This window comes from Dendropsophus ebraccatus, chromosome 6, assembly GCF_027789765.1.
Source record: "Dendropsophus ebraccatus isolate aDenEbr1 chromosome 6, aDenEbr1.pat, whole genome shotgun sequence".
NCBI lineage: Eukaryota > Metazoa > Chordata > Amphibia > Anura > Hylidae > Dendropsophus > Dendropsophus ebraccatus.
In genome coordinates, this window is record NC_091459.1 from 409,860 (window position 1) to 427,482 (window position 17,623).

At 43.7% G+C, this 17,623-nt stretch overlaps 1 protein-coding gene across 2 annotated transcripts in view; it reads right to left on the reverse strand.

The window, feature by feature from the left end:
* The window catches only part of PLG (plasminogen), a 169,930-nt gene that overhangs the window by 97,035 nt on the left and 55,272 nt on the right, over positions 1-17,623 (reverse strand). For both annotated transcript variants that reach the window (XM_069974368.1, XM_069974369.1), the window contains one exon: positions 14,610-14,728. In XM_069974368.1, coding sequence (XP_069830469.1) covers positions 14,610-14,728 — 119 coding nt within the window. The remainder of the gene's footprint in view (positions 1-14,609; positions 14,729-17,623) is intronic.

Consider the following 17,623-nt stretch of genomic DNA (forward strand, 5'->3'; position numbering starts at 1 on the left):
CTGGAGAACCGGGGAGATTCTCAGTTGGGGTCAGGACTGTTCCAACCAGTGTCTCAAGTCACCTCAGACCAAGTGTACTATGTCGTTTCCTGTCCCTGCCAAGCCTCTATCCGGCCTACCGGCAGAAGACCAAGACTCGGCGGATGCCTTCTCTGCCGAGGTGTACCCTCTCTCCGTACCCAAGACTGAGGTCATGTCCTCTCACCACCGGGAGAACTTACAGAAGGACCTCGTCCACAGACCCACATTCCCTTGCCACGTTTTACCGCCTGATCGCCTAGTACCAGTCGTCACCTCCACTCTTCGGAGAGTACCCCCCGGAAAGACTCATGTTCACCCTGCGCTTCGAAGAGGTATTTTGAAGTGGGGACATTCCTCGTTGGAGGCCAGGCACCCTGGAGTCCGTAAGACCGGCCAACGGATCTCTCGCCACTACTGGTGGCCCAGTCTATCCCAAGATGTCAAAGACTTTGTGGCTTCCTGTGCCATTTGCAGGCAAGAAAGAGGGGGAGGCCAAAGGGGGGGGGGGGGGTACTGTCACGGCCGCGGCGGCTTCCCGCGTCCCGGGTTGCCGCCGCGACCGCCTCCTGTCCCGTGCAGCCGCCGGGATCCTTGTGTTGGGACCCGGCGCTGCTGCTGCTGCTTCGGCCCCTGGGGCGCCTCACCTCTCCTCCGTGCATGTCGCGGTCTGTGCCGGCCGGCGCGCGCGTCCCCGCCTCCTAGGGCGCGCGCGCGCCGGCTGTCTCAGATTTAAAGGGGCAGTGCGCTCCTAATTGGTTAGTGGCACCAATCACTCCCCTATAAATCCCAGCATGCCCTGTCCTTAGTGTTGGAGCCTCTACATGCTTCCCATAGCGTTGGCCCAGCCCCCTGTTGTTCCTGTGTCCTATTCCGCTACCTGGTCCCAAGTCCCTGTTCCTGAGTCCTATCCGTTACCGGGTCCCTAGTCCCTGTTCCTGGTTCCTGTTCCCCTGTCACTCCATCTGTTCCCGTGTTCAGCCTGTCACGTGCGCTCTCACCTGCAGACCATTGCCTGTGCCATCTCCTGCCACGCCTCGCCTGCCGACACCAGCAACCAAGCCAGGGGTAGCGACCTGGGGGTCGCCTGCCGCAGCAAGTCCATCCCGCCTTGCGGCGGGCTCTGGTGAAAACCAGCGGCCCCTTAGACTCCGCCCCCTGGTGAGGTTAGTGCCATCGCTGGTGTCGGTCCAGTGGATCCACTACTCCAGGCGTTACACCCACACACCTGGTTCTACCTTTTACAAAGTCTAGTGCTAGTACCCCGGGGTGGGTATCACCACTCTGTGCCATATCCCTAGATGATACCACCACACTAGCCCACTGCTCTTACCACCTAGCAGCTCCAGGTTACTGCATAACTTTGCATGGCGTCAAGAACAGGATTAAAACTCGTTTGCTACAGGTGAAACCCCTCAAAAGAAAAGCTGCTACAGTTCAAGTGACTTTCCTGCAATTCCCTGTGTTATTTGTGATATCTGTGTGGTGTGTTTTTTCTGCAATCCCTCCAATTGACTGCAGGGACCCTGCCCCATATCTCCTTTTTGTGTAAAAGGGCAGTGGAATACAAAAATGCAAGCGTCTTGTGTATGTGGGGGTACCGCAGGGCTGACTCAACCTGATTATGGCCCCATACCAAGATTAGCAAGTGGGGGAGTGCTTTATTTTGTGGAACTGTGTTCCTTCTATTGCCTCTGTGGATTACAAAAGTTGCTTGCTCTGCTGGGGAGTTGTTTCAGTGTGTCAGCACAGCCTGTCAAATTCCTGCTGTGCCACAAGCTACAGATCACCCACCAAGGGGTTAAAGGAGTTATCCACCTAAGAGCTAAAAATGTATTGCTCACCAAGTCCCCCTGAGTATTTTGAGACGTCCCCCGTCATTCTAGCTGCTTCCGTTCCTGAGTTACAGGTTTTTCTAAAAGCCGATCTATGTACAAGATGGCGCCGGGCAGGAAACTACATGTCCCATCATGCATCTCCCTAACTAGTCCGATTGCATACTCGCCCCTTAGCTTTCTCTCCTGCCCACTGCTGTCACATTACCCCAGTATGTATTTCATTCTAGCTGATGATGGAGCAGAGCCGATATGTGCATGATGGAGCAGAGCTGATATGCGCATGATGGAGCAGAGCCGATATGTGCATGATGGAGCAGAGCCGATATGTGCATGATGGAGCAGAGCCGATATGTGCATGATGGAGCAGAGCTATACAGGTTTTTTGATCGGCTTCAGTTAGGAGGTATTGTTTTAATTTGCTTTACTTGGAGCAGCGAGCCCCAGATTTTATGCCTGATTTCACCACATTTCTACTCCATATTACCCCCTATACCCTAATGTCCTTCTACATATTACCCCCTATACCCCGATGTCCTTCTACATATTACCCCCTATACCCTAATGTCTTTCTACATATTACCCCTATACCCCAATGTCCTTCTACATATTACTAGACGACCATGGACGTACAGTTACGTCCTAGCCGCCTGGCCGGTGTCTAAGATGCTAGGAAGCACGCTCCGACACGGAGTTCGCTTCAGAGCAGCCGGGCCCCCACCTTTAATTACAGTCTGCAGCGATCGCGCTGCAGCCTGTCATAAACCCCTTAAAGAGGACCTGTCACCCCCCGTGCAGGGCTAACAGGCTCCCAACCCCCCGTTACAGTCCCCTATACTCACCTGATCCCGCCGGGTCCTGCTTCCTGATGCGGTCGGGTCACGGAGATATGAGCGCCCGAAGCCTGGCGCTCCCCATGGACTCCCCATTCATTCTCTATGAGTGTCGGACTCTCCTGTGAGATCAGGTGAGTATAGGGGGCTGTAACAGGGGATCGGGAGCCTGTCAACCCGGCACGGGGGGTGACAGGTCTCCTTTAAATGCATATGGCTGTGTCCTATAGAATAATAGTACCATGTCACCTGTACCGTATATACATATGGCTGTGTCCTATAGAATAATGGTATATCACCTGTACCGTATATACATATGGCTGTGTCCTATAGAATAATGGTATATCACCTGTACCGTATATACATATGGCTGTGTCCTATAGAATAATGGTATCACCTGTACTGTATATACATATGGCTGTGTCCTATAGAATAATGGTACCATGTCACCTGTACCGTATATACATATGGCTGTGTCCTATAGAATAATGGTATATCACCTGTACTGTATATACATATGGCTGTGTCCTATAGAATAATGGTATATCACCTGTACTGTATATACATATGGCTGTGTCCTATAGAATAATGGTATCATGTCACCTGTACCGTACAGTGTATATGGCTGTGTCCTATAGAATAATGGTATCACCTGTACTGTATATACATATGGCTGTGTCCCAGGGCCGGGACAAGAAGTTTTGGTGCCCTAGGCAGAGAAGGCAAATGGCGCCCCCCCCCCGATCCCAGTGTTATCAGAATTGGTGCGCCACAGACAGTATAATGCCCTGAAAGTGCCCCCACACTGTATTATGAGCCCCAATACATACAGTAGTATTTGCAGTGGGTATCCAGAACCTGTAACCTTGGTGTCTGAACACCTTAATACAACCTGACAGTTCTCCCCCCGATTTTCTGAAAGCAATGTTCCAGTACCGAACAAAACTTCAGAGGGAAATGTGTTTCGAATACCAAGGTGTTACTCTATATACAAGAGCATAGTCACATATATTACTGTATATACAATAGCATAGTCACCTATATTACTGTATATACACTAGCATAGTCACCTATATTACAGTATATACAATAACAGTCACCTATATTACAGTATATACACTAGCATAGTCACCTATATTACTGTATATACAATAGCAGTCACCTATATTACTGTATATACACTAGCAGTCACCTATATTACTGTATATACAATAGCATAGTCACCTATATAACTGTATATACACTAGCATAGTCACCTATATTACTGTATATACACTAGCATAGTCACCTATATTACTGTATATACACTAGCATAGTCACCTATATTACTGTATATACAATAGCATAGTCACCTAATATAGGATTACTGTATATACAATAGTAGCACAGTCACCTATATTAGGTGACTATGCTATTGTATATACAGTAATAAGTGACCATGCTATTGTATATACAGTAATATAGGTGACTATGCTATTGTATATACAGTAATAAGTGACCATGCTATTGTATATACAGTAATATAGGTGACTATGCTATTGTATATACAGTAATATAGGTGACTATGCTATTGTATATACATTAATATAGGTGACTATGCTATTGTATATACATTAATATAGGTGACTATGCTATTGTATATACAGTAATATAGGTGACTATGCTATTGTATATACATTAATATAGGTGACTATGCTATTGTATATACAGTAATAAGTGACCATGCTATTGTATATACAGTAATATAGGTGACTATGCTATTGTATATACAGTAATAAGTGACCATGCTATTGTATATACAGTAATATAGGTGACTATGCTATTGTATATACAGTAATATAGGTGACTATGCTATTGTATATACATTAATATAGGTGACTATGCTATTGTATATACAGTAATATAGGTGACTATGCTATTGTATATACATTAACATAGGTGACTATGCTAGTGTATATGCAGTAGCATATATGACTATGCTATTGTATATACACTTTATATACAATAGCATAGTCACCTATGTTACTGTATATACAGTAGCATAGTCACTTATTACTGTATATACAATAGCATAGTCACCTATATTACTGTATATACAATAGTAGCACAGTCACCTATATTACTGCATATACACTAGCATAGTCACCTATATTACTGTATATACACTAGCATAGTCACCTATATTACTGTATATACACTAGCATAGTCACCTATATTACTGTATATACAATAGCATGGTCACCTATATTACTGTATATACACTAGCATAGTCACCTATATTACTGTATATACACTAGCATAGTCACCTATATTACTGTATATACAATAGCATAGTCACCTATATTACTGTATATACAATAGCATAGTCACCTATATTACTGTATATACAGTAGCATAGTCACTTATTACTGTATATACAATAGCATAGTCACCTATATTACTGCATATACAATAGTAGCACAGTCACCTATATTACTGTATATACACTAGCATAGTCACCTATATTACTGTATATACAATAGCATAGTCACCTATATTACTGTATATACAATAGCATAGTCACCTATATTACTGTATATACAGTAGCATAGCCACTTATTACTGTATATACAATAGCATAGTCACCTATATTACTGCATATACAATAGTAGCACAGTCACCTATATTACTGTATATACACTAGCATAGTCACCTATATTACTGTATATACAATAGCATAGTCACCTATATTACTGTATATACAATAGTAGCACAGTCACCTATATTACTGTATATACACTAGCATAGTCACCTATATTACTGTATATACAATAATAATAATAATAATTTTTTATTTATATAGCGCCAACAGATTCCGCAGCACTTTACAATTCTGGGGGTACATACATAGACAAAAAATCGACATTACAGAGATACATATAATTATCCATACATAAGGAGTGAGGTCCCTGCTCGCATGCATGAGCTTACACACTATCAGGAGGGGGTGCGAGACAAAATGGCAGAGGGGCAAAGTGCATCGTTGTTCTTATGGTCAGTGGCGGTCTTTGGCACCAAGCACACCAAGCGAACGCTTGGGGCCCCCAACATCCAGGGGGGCCCCCACGCCCCGCTCTTATGCTCAAGACCGCTGGACAGGGTTGCTGCCCCGCTCGCTGCTGCCATCTGAACTGTAACTATAAGCACTCGTAATGAGCGCACAGGGGGAGCACACAGGGGTCTGTTTAACTGGGGAAGCGCACAGTGGGGGTCTATATAAATGGGGGAGCACACAGGGGGGCTATATCACAGGGGGGCTATAGACTACTGGGGCTTCACAGAGGGGTCTATATACTACTTGGGGCAGCAGAATGGGGTCTATATACAACTTGGAGAGCACACAGGAGGTCTATATCCAAGTGGGAGAGCACACAGGGGGGCTATATACTACTGGGGGAGCACACAGGGGGTCTATATACTACTGGGGGAACATACAGGGGGTCTATATACTACTTGTGAGGCACACAGGTGGTCTATATATAACTGGGGGAGCACACAGGGGTCTGTATACTACTGGGGCAGCACACAAGGGGTCTACATAATACTGGTGGGGCACACAGGGGGTCTATATACTACTGGGGGAACCACACAGGGGGTTTATATACTACTGGAGGAGCACACAGGGGTCTATATCCAAGTGGGGGAGCACACAGGAGGTCTATATCGAAGTGCGGGAGCACACAGGGAGGCTAAATACCCCTGAGGGAGACACAGGGGGCCTATATACTAGTGGGGGAGCACACGGGGTATATACGACTGGGGGCAGCACACAGGGGGTCTATATACAACTGGGGAAGCACACAGGAGGTCTATATACTTCTGGGGGAGCACAAAGGGGGCTATATATAACTGGGGAACACACAGGGGTCTATATACTACTGGGGGAAGCAAACAAGGGGTATATACTATTGAGGGCAGCATACAAGGAGTATATATTACTGGTGGTAGCGCACAAGGGGTATATACTACTGGGGCAACACACAGCGGTCTATTGTTTTGGATCGCATGTCGAGGGGGGGGGGCCCAGACATAACTTTGCTTGGGGCCCCAGAAATGCCAAGACCGCCCCTGCTTATGGTCCAGCCATCTTTATAAATAAGGCAGTGCGGGTAAGGGGGGGTGAACCTGTCACCAGCCAATGCCTGCATGCACAGGTCTAAGTGCTTAAATGCTTGGTGTGTGTGTGTGTGTGCGTGTATGTATGTGTATGTATGTGTCTGTGTGCGTGGTGGAGGTGTGTGTGGTGCGTGGTACAATAGCATAGTCACCTATATTACTGTATATACAATAGTAGCACAGTCACCTATATTACTGTATATACACTAGCATAGTCACCTATATTACTGTATATACACTAGCATAGTCACCTATATTACTGTATATACACTAGCATAGTCACCTACGCTTTTCTATTCAAACTGTGAAACATTGAACACAAAATGCAGTGTGAACCTGAGCTTATACATACCTTCCAGTAATATACATAGACAAAAAACTACATACTGTATACAGACATGTTTATGTATATACACACAGACACACACATTTATGTATACACACTTATGTATGCGCATACATTTATGCATATACATACACTTTTATGTACAGTATACATACACACACAGGCACACATATAGGTATACAGACAGGCAGTATATATACATGTATACACACACACACATTTATGTACAATATATATTTATATATATACACACACACACACACACACACACACACACAACAGCTACCTCTCATCTAGGTGTGTTCTTTCCATTCTGGGACTGTCATGGAGGGGTCTGCTGGTGATGAAGACAACAATGCAGATGAGAGGCCCAGGACAGACAGAGCTGCAGATGAGAGGCCCAGGACAGACAGAGCTGCAGATGAGAGGCCCAGGACAGACAGAGCTGCAGATGAGAGGCCCAGGACAGACAGAGCTGCAGACACTTCCTGGTCCCCATGTGCTGTGTCTGCAGGCTGCCATTCTTCACCTCCTCCTCTCTGGCCCGACAGCTGAGCAGCTCCCACAGGCAGGCAGATGTGCAGCAGGGGATGAGTAATGCTGCACATTCCCCCACGCTGCCGTCCTGCACCAGGTCAGACGCCTCCTGGGAGTGGGAGCTCAGCCCGAGCAGTGTCCTCAGCAGGAGGCCGCCCCTCCCCCCTCCTATGTACAGCAGCAGCTGAAGACTCACACAGACCTGTGTATCTCCCGGCAGGGGGCTGATGTAATCAGCTCCTGTATGCTGCTTCCGGGTTCGGCCTGGTGGCGCCCCCTGCTGTTTGGCGCCCTAGGCCATCGCCTACCCCTGCCTACTCTTTGTCCCGGCCCTGCTGTGTCCTATAGAATAATGGTATATCACCTGTACTGTATATACATATGGCTGTGTCCTATAGAATAATGGTATCATGTCACCTGTACCGTATATACATATGGCTGTGTCCTATAGAATAATGGTATCACCTGTACCGTATATACATATGGCTGTGTCCTATAGAATAATGGTATCATGTCACCTGTACTGTATAGTGTATATGGCTGTGTCCTATAGAATAATGGTATATCACCTGTACTGTATAGTGTATATGGCTGTGTCCTATAGAATAATGGTATCACCTGTACCGTATATACATATGGCTGTGTCCTATAGAATAATGGTACCATGTCACCTGTACCGTATATACATATGGCTGTGTCCTATAGAATAATGGTATATCACCTGTACAGTATATACATATGGCTGTGTCCTATAGAATAATGGTATATCACCTGTACTGTATATACATATGGCTGTGTCCTATAGAATAATGGTACCATGTCACCTGTACTGTATATACATATGGCTGTGTCCTATAGAATAATGGTATATCACCTGTACTGTATATACATATGGCTGTGTCCTATAGAATAATGGTACCATGTCACCTGTACCGTATATACATATGGCTGTGTCCTATAGAATAATGGTATATCACCTGTACTGTATATACATATGGCTGTGTCCTATAGAATAATGGTATCACCTGTACTGTATATACATATGGCTGTGTCCTATAGAATAATGGTACCATGTCACCTGTACTGTATATACATATGGCTGTGTCCTATAGAATAATGGTACCATGTCACCTGTACCGTATATACATATGGCTGTGTCCTATAGAATAATGGTATCATGTCACCTGTACTGTATATACATATGGCTGTGTCCTATAGAATAATGGTATCATGTCACCTGTACTGTATATACATATGGCTGTGTCCTATAGAATAATGGTACCATGTCACCTGTACTGTATATACATATGGCTGTGTCCTATAGAACAATGGTATCATGTCACCTGTACCGTATATACATATGGCTGTGTCCTATAGAATAATGGTATCACCTGTACTGTATATACATATGGCTGTGTCCTATAGAATAATGGTACCATGTCACCTATACCGTATATACATATGGCTGTGTCCTATAGAATAATGGTATCATGTCACCTGTACTGTATATACATATGGCTGTGTCCTATAGAATAATGGTATCATGTCACCTGTACTGTATATACATATGGCTGTGTCCTATAGAATAATGGTACCATGTCACCTGTACTGTATATACATATGGCTGTGTCCTATAGAACAATGGTATCATGTCACCTGTACCGTATATACATATGGCTGTGTCCTATAGAATAATGGTATATCACCTGTACTGTATAGTGTATATGGCTGTGTCCTATAGAATAATGGTATCACCTGTACCGTATATACATATGGCTGTGTCCTATAGAATAATGGTATATCACCTGTACTGTATAGTGTATATGGCTGTGTCCTATAGAATAATGGTATATCACCTGTACTGTATAGTGTATATGGCTGTGTCCTATAGAATAATGGTACCATGTCACCTGTACTGTATATACATATGGCTGTGTCCTATAGAATAATGGTACCATGTCACCTGTACCGTATATACATATGGCTGTGTCCTATAGAATAATGGTATATCACCTGTACTGTATATACATATGGCTGTGTCCTATAGAATAATGGTACCATGTCACCTGTACTGTATATACATATGGCTGTGTCCTATAGAACAATGGTATATCACCTGTACTGTATAGTGTATATGGCTGTGTCCTATAGAATAATGGTATATCACCTGTACTGTATAGTGTATATGGCTGTGTCCTATAGAATAATGGTACCATGTCACCTGTACTGTATATACATATGGCTGTGTCCTATAGAATAATGGTACCATGTCACCTGTACTGTATATACATATGGCTGTGTCCTATAGAATAATGGTATCATGTCACCTGTACAGTATATACATATGGCTGTGTCCTATAGAATAATGGTATCACCTGTACTGTATATACATATGGCTGTGTCCTATAGAATAATGGTATCATGTCACCTGTACCGTATATACATATGGCTGTGTCCTATAGAATAATGGTATCATGTCACCTGTACTGTATATACATATGGCTGTGTCCTATAGAATAATGGTATCACCTGTACTGTATATACATATGGCTGTGTCCTATAGAATAATGGTATCATGTCACCTGTACAGTATATACATATGGCTGTGTCCTATAGAATAATGGTACCATGTCACCTATACCGTATAGTGTATATGGCTGTGTCCTATAGAATAATGGTACCATGTCACCTGTACTGTATATATACATATGGCTGTGTCCTATAGAATAATGGTATCACCTGTACTGTATATACATATGGCTGTGTCCTATAGAATAATGGTACCATGTCACCTGTACTGTATATACATATGGCTGTGTCCTATAGAATAATGGTACCATGTTACCTGTACTGTATATACATATGGCTGTGTTCTATAGAATAATGGTACCATGTCACCTGTACTGTATATACATATGGCTGTGTCCTATAGAATAATGGTACCATGTCACCTATACCGTATAGTGTATATGGCTGTGTCCTATAGAATAATGGTATATCACCTGTACCGTATATACATATGGCTGTGTCCTATAGAATAATGGTATCATGTCACCTGTACTGTATATACATATGGCTGTGTCCTATAGAATAATGGTACCATGTCACCTGTACTGTATATACATATGGCTGTGTCCTATAGAATAATGGTATCATGTCACCTGTGCCGTATATACATATGGCTGTGTCCTATAGAATAATGGTACCATGTCACCTGTACTGTATATACATATGGCTGTGTCCTATAGAATAATGGTACCATGTCACCTATACCGTATAGTGTATATGGCTGTGTCCTATAGAATAATGGTATCATGTCACCTGTACTGTATATACATATGGCTGTGTTCTATAGAATAATGGTACCATGTCACCTGTACTGTATATACATATGGCTGTGTCCTATAGAATAATGGTATCATGTCACCTGTGCCGTATATACATATGGCTGTGTCCTATAGAATAATGGTACCATGTCACCTGTACTGTATACACATATGGCTGTGTCCTATAGAATAATGGTACCATGTCACCTGTACCGTATATACATATGGCTGTGTCCTATAGAATAATGGTACCATGTCACCTGTACTGTATATACATATGGCTGTGTCCTATAGAATAATGGTATCACCTGTACTGTATAGTGTATATGGCTGTGTCCTATAGAATAATGGTACCATGTCACCTGTACTGTATATACATATGGCTGTGTCCTATAGAATAATGGTATCATGTCACCTGTACTGTATATACATATGGCTGTGTCCTATAGAATAATGGTACCATGTCACCTGTACTGTATATACATATGGCTGTGTCCTATAGAATAATGGTATCATGTCACCTGTACCGTACAGTATATACATATGGCTGTGTCCTATAGAATAATGGTATCACCTGTACTGTATATACATATGGCTGTGTCCTATAGAATAATGGTACCATGTCACCTGTACCGTATATACATATGGCTGTGTCCTATAGAATAATGGTATCATGTCACCTGTACCGTATATACATATGGCTGTGTCCTATAGAATAATGGTATCACCTGTACTGTATATACATATGGCTGTGTCCTATAGAATAATGGTACCATGTCACCTGTACCGTATATACATATGGCTGTGTCCTATAGAATAATGGTATCATGTCACCTGTACCGTATATACATATGGCTGTGTCCTATAGAATAATGGTACCATGTCACCTGTACTGTATAGTGTATATGGCTGTGTCCTATAGAATAATGGTACCATGTCACCTGTACAGTATATACATATGGCTGTGTCCTATAGAATAATGGTACCATGTCACCTGTGCCGTATATACATATGGCTGTGTCCTATAGAATAATGGTACCATGTCACCTGTACTGTATATATACATATGGCTGTGTCCTATAGAATAATGGTATATCACCTGTACTGTATATACATATGGCTGTGTCCTATAGAATAATGGTACCATGTCACCTGTACCGTATAGTGTATATGGCTGTGTCCTATAGAATAATGGTATCATGTCACCTGTGCCGTATATACATATGGCTGTGTCCTATAGAATAATGGTACCATGTCACCTGTACCGTATAGTGTATATGGCTGTGTCCTATAGAATAATGGTATCATGTCACCTGTGCCGTATATACATATGGCTGTGTCCTATAGAATAATGGTACCATGTCACCTGTACTGTATATACATATGGCTGTGTCCTATAGAATAATGGTACCATGTCACCTGTACAGTATATACATATGGCTGTGTCCTATAGAATAATGGTATCACCTGTACTGTATATACATATGGCTGTGTCCTATAGAATAATGGTATCATGTCACCTGTACCGTACAGTATATACATATGGCTGTGTCCTATAGAATAATGGTATATCACCTGTACTGTATATACATATGGCTGTGTCCTATAGAATAATGGTACCATGTCACCTGTACCGTATATACATATGGCTGTGTCCTATAGAATAATGGTACCATGTGACCTGTACAGTATATACATATGGCTGTGTCCTATAGAATAATGGTACCATGTCACCTGTACAGTATATACATATGGCTGTGTCCTATAGAATAATGGTATATCACCTGTACCGTATATACATATGGCTGTGTCCTATAGAATAATGGTATCATGTCACCTGTACCGTATATACATATGGCTGTGTCCTATAGAATAATGGTACCATGTCACCTGTACTGTATATATACATATGGCTGTGTCCTATAGAATAATGGTATCACCTGTACTGTATACACATATGGCTGTGTCCTATAGAATAATGGTACCATGTCACCTGTACCGTATATACATATGGCTGTGTCCTATAGAATAATGGTATATCACCTGTACTGTATATACATATGGCTGTGTCCTATAGAATAATGGTACCATGTCACCTGTACTGTATATACATATGGCTGTGTCCTATAGAATAATGGTATCATGTCACCTGTACCGTATATACATATGGCTGTGTCCTATAGAATAATGGTACCATGTCACCTGTACCGTATATACATATGGCTGTGTCCTATAGAATAATGGTACCATGTCACCTGTACCGTATATACATATGGCTGTGTCCTATAGAATAATGGTACCATGTCACCTGTACTGTATATACATATGGCTGTGTCCTATAGAATAATGGTACCATGTCACCTGTACTGTATATACATATGGCTGTGTCCTATAGAATAATGGTATCACCTGTACTGTATAGTGTATATGGCTGTGTCCTATAGAATAATGGTACCATGTCACCTATACTGTATAGTGTATATGGCTGTGTACCAATTTATATTTTCATACATATTTGGGGGTTCCTTCATACATACAGTAATATGTTTGTGGTTCCGACACACATATTTGGGGGGGTTCCATCATATATAATATTTGGGGTTCCATCATACATATTTGGGGGGGTTCCATCATATATAATATTTGGGGTTCCATCATACATATTTGGGGGATCCATCATACATAATATTTGGGGGTTCCATCATACATAATATTTGGGGGGTTCCATCATACATATTTTGGGGCTCCATCATACATAATATTTGGTGGTTCCATTATACATATTTGGGGCTCCATCATACATAATATTTGGTGGTTCCATCATACATATTTGGAGGATCCATCATACATAATATTTGGGGTTCCATCATACATATTTGGGGGGGTTCCATCATACATAATATTTGGGGTTCCATCATACATGTTAACCCCTCATCCTGCCGTGAGAAATGAAAGTGCTGGAGCTCTGAGAAGGGGAGGAGGAAAAAACTAAAATGCAAAAAAATTGTCACAGTCCACTGGGTGATTTTGGGCCGGGTCCTCAAAGGGTTAAGGATGCCCACCTAGTCTTCACCTCAGCAGTCTATAGTCAGTAATAATTAGCACTAAAGAGACTTTGTAGAACTTCAGATTGTCTCTAGAGTCTCTAGCACTGCCTGCCCCGTGAGCAGTACCGCAGCTCCTGCCCCTGCAGGGAGCACTGAGCAGCCCCGAGTCACCTCCAGGTTTTATCACTTGTTGGGTTGTCTGAGAATCCTTATAGACAGCGGCGGGGGCGGCTGGGGACACATCATGGTCGCTCATGCAGGATACGGAAACAACATGGCTCCTCAGACCTTTTTTCTTGTTACTATATAAGAGATTTTCTCGTAATAAAGGAGATCAGCGTGAACACTGAAGGGGCTTTCACGTCCCTTGGTTGACGATCACGGACAGCTGTCACATGACTGATTGGGCAGCCCCCAGGTATATCCGTGAGACTCTTATGTCAAGGCTCAGAAATACTAAATGTCGGGAGCCTTATTAATGCCACAACTAGAAACGGAGAAAGGAAACTTACTGCAGCGCGGGATCTCGCAATACTCCCACCGCCTGTTGGGGTCCATAGTGAAGCACCAGGGGCGCGGCTCTCCGTCCGGGTTGCGGCAGTAATTATTTATTAGATTCTTCCCTGGAATGCTGAAACACAAGAGCAGGTATATTGCTTGTACATCACAGTCCATACATATCCCCCCACCTAAAGCCCAGAGACATATCTATAATGGGTCAGGAGGAAGTGACACGTATCAACTAGCAGTCAGGAGGAAGTGACACGTATCAACTAGCAGTCAGGAGGAAGTGACATAGTGATAAGCGGTCAGGAGGAAGTGACACGTATTAACTAGCAGTCAGGAGGAAGTGACACGTATGAACTAGCAGTCAGGAGGAAGTGACACGTATCAATTAGCGGTCAGGAGGCAGTTACATTTATCGATAAGCGATCAGGAGGAAGTGACACGTATCAATAAGCGGTCAGGAGAAAGTGACACGTATGAACTAGCGGTCAGGAGAAAGTGACACGTATGAACTAGCGGTCAGGAGAAAGTGACACGTATGAACTAGCGGTCAGGAGGAAGTGACAATCGATAAGCGGTCAGGAAAAAGTGACACGTATCAATAAGCGGTCAGGAGGAAGTGACACGTATCGATTAGCGGTCAGAAGAAAGTGAAACGTATTGATAAGCGGTCAGGAGTAAGTGACACGTATCAACTAGCAGTCAGGAAAGTGACAATCGATAAGCGGTCAGGAAAAAGTGACACGTATCAATAAGCGGTCAGGAGAAAGTGACACATATCGATTAGCAGTCAGGAGGCAGTGACACGTATTCATAAGCGGTCAGGAGGCAGTGGCATGTATTGATAAGCAGTCAGGAGGCAGTGACACGTATTGATAAGCGGTCAGGAGGCAGTTACATTTATAGATAAGCGATCAGGAGGAAGTGGCACGTATTGATAAGAGGTCAGAAGGCAGTGACACGTATCGATTAGCGGTAAGGAGGCAGTGACACATATTCATAAGCGGTCAGGAGGCAGTGACACGTATTGGTAAGCAGTTAGGAGGAAGTGACACGTATTGATAAGCGGTCAGGAGAAAGTGACACATATCGATTAGCAGTCAGGAGGCAGTGACACGTATCGATTAGCGGTAAGGAGGCAGTGACACATATTCATAAGCGGTCAGGAGGCAGTGACACGTATTGATAAGCAGTCAGGAGGAAGTGACACGTATTGATAAATGGTCAGGAGGAAGTGACACGTATTGATAAATGGTCAGGAGGAAGTGACACGCATTGATAAGCAGTCAGGAGGAAGCGAAACGTATTGATAAGCAGGTCAGGAGGCAGTGACACGTATTGGAACAGATTCGCACACTTCTAGGCTATGCTCAGACGCTGTATGTTTGCAGTTTCAAACAATGGTCAATGTGTCAAATGTTCAACAGGCGGATACTGCAGAATCAGCCAGGTGTATACAGAGTGTATACACTATAGCTGGTGTTCTATACACTACAATGCAATGGCACACTGTCAATAAACAGCAGCCGCTGTTGCAACTTGCAACAATGGCCGTTGTTTATGGTACAACTATGCAGTGTGAACACGGCCCTATAGTAAATGGCAGTAAAGGACAGGAAATGATTTCTGGGAGATAGAAGTAAAGCTGTCCGTCATCTACTAAGCAGCCTCGCATCCACACAGCCTCGCATCCACACAGCCACATACATCCACACAGCCTCGCAGGGACACAGCCTCGCAGGGACACAGCCTCGCAGGGACACAGCCTCACAGGGACACAGCCTCGCAGCCACACACAGCCTCGCAGCCACACACAGCCTCGCAGGGACACAGCCTCGCAGGGACACAGCTGCACTCTCCATTAATGGCTATAATGAATTGGGTGCACACAGAGGCTCCCGCATCCCAATTCAGCACAAATGAAGTTTATCTGGCCGGTACTGCAGTAGTGGCTGGGATGATCTTCACAGACAACGTCCAGGTCACAGAAAGGCCAGTGTTTTACAGTGTGTGAACCCGGGCACACCCCAATATACACCCCAATGTGCCCGCATTCCAATCAGCCAGGGGAACATCTGAGGCAAAAGCCGTCATTTCACACTGCAAGCAGTGATGCTTATACAGCGTGTGAACACGGCCTAAAGCTGGATGGAGTTACCTGATATTTAATGATTTATGTAAGTAAGAGAACTGACTGCCATGTTTCCATATCACACGGGGACAGAGGGTCATTTTCATGATCAGTGCTATGTAATGGCCTCAGGCAGATCACACTGATCGGTGCTATGTAATGGCCTCAGGCAGATCACAATGATCAGTGCTATGTAATGGCCTCAGGCAGATCACACTGATCAGTGCTATGTAATGGCCTCAGGCAGATCACACTGATCAGTGCTATGTAATGGCCTCAGGCAGATCACACTAATAAGTGTTATGTAATGGCCTCAGGCAGACTCTATAAGAAGATCACAGATCACACTGATCGGTGCTATGTAATGGCCTCAGGCAGATCACACTGATCGGTGCTATGTAATGGCCTCAGGCAGATCACACTGATCAGTGCTATGTAATGGCCTCAGGCAGACCACACTGATCGGTGCTATGTAATGGCCTCAGGCAGATCACAATGATCAGTGCTATGTAATGGCCTCAGGCAGATCACACTGATCAGTGCTATGTAATGGCCTCAGGCAGATCACACTGATCAGTGCTACGTAATGGCCTCAGGCAGATCACACTGATCAGTGCTATGTAATGGCCTCAGGCAGATCACACTAATAAGTGTTATGTAATGGCCTCAGGCAGACTCTATAAGAAGATCACAGATCACACTGATCAGTGCTACGTAACGGCCTCAGGCAGATCACACTGATCAGTGCTATGTAATGCCCTCAGGCAGATCACACTGATCGGTGCTATGTAATGGCCTCAGGCAGATCACACTGATCGGTGCTATGTAATGGCCTCAGGCAGATCACACTGATCGGTGCTATGTAATGGCCTCAGGCAGATCACACTG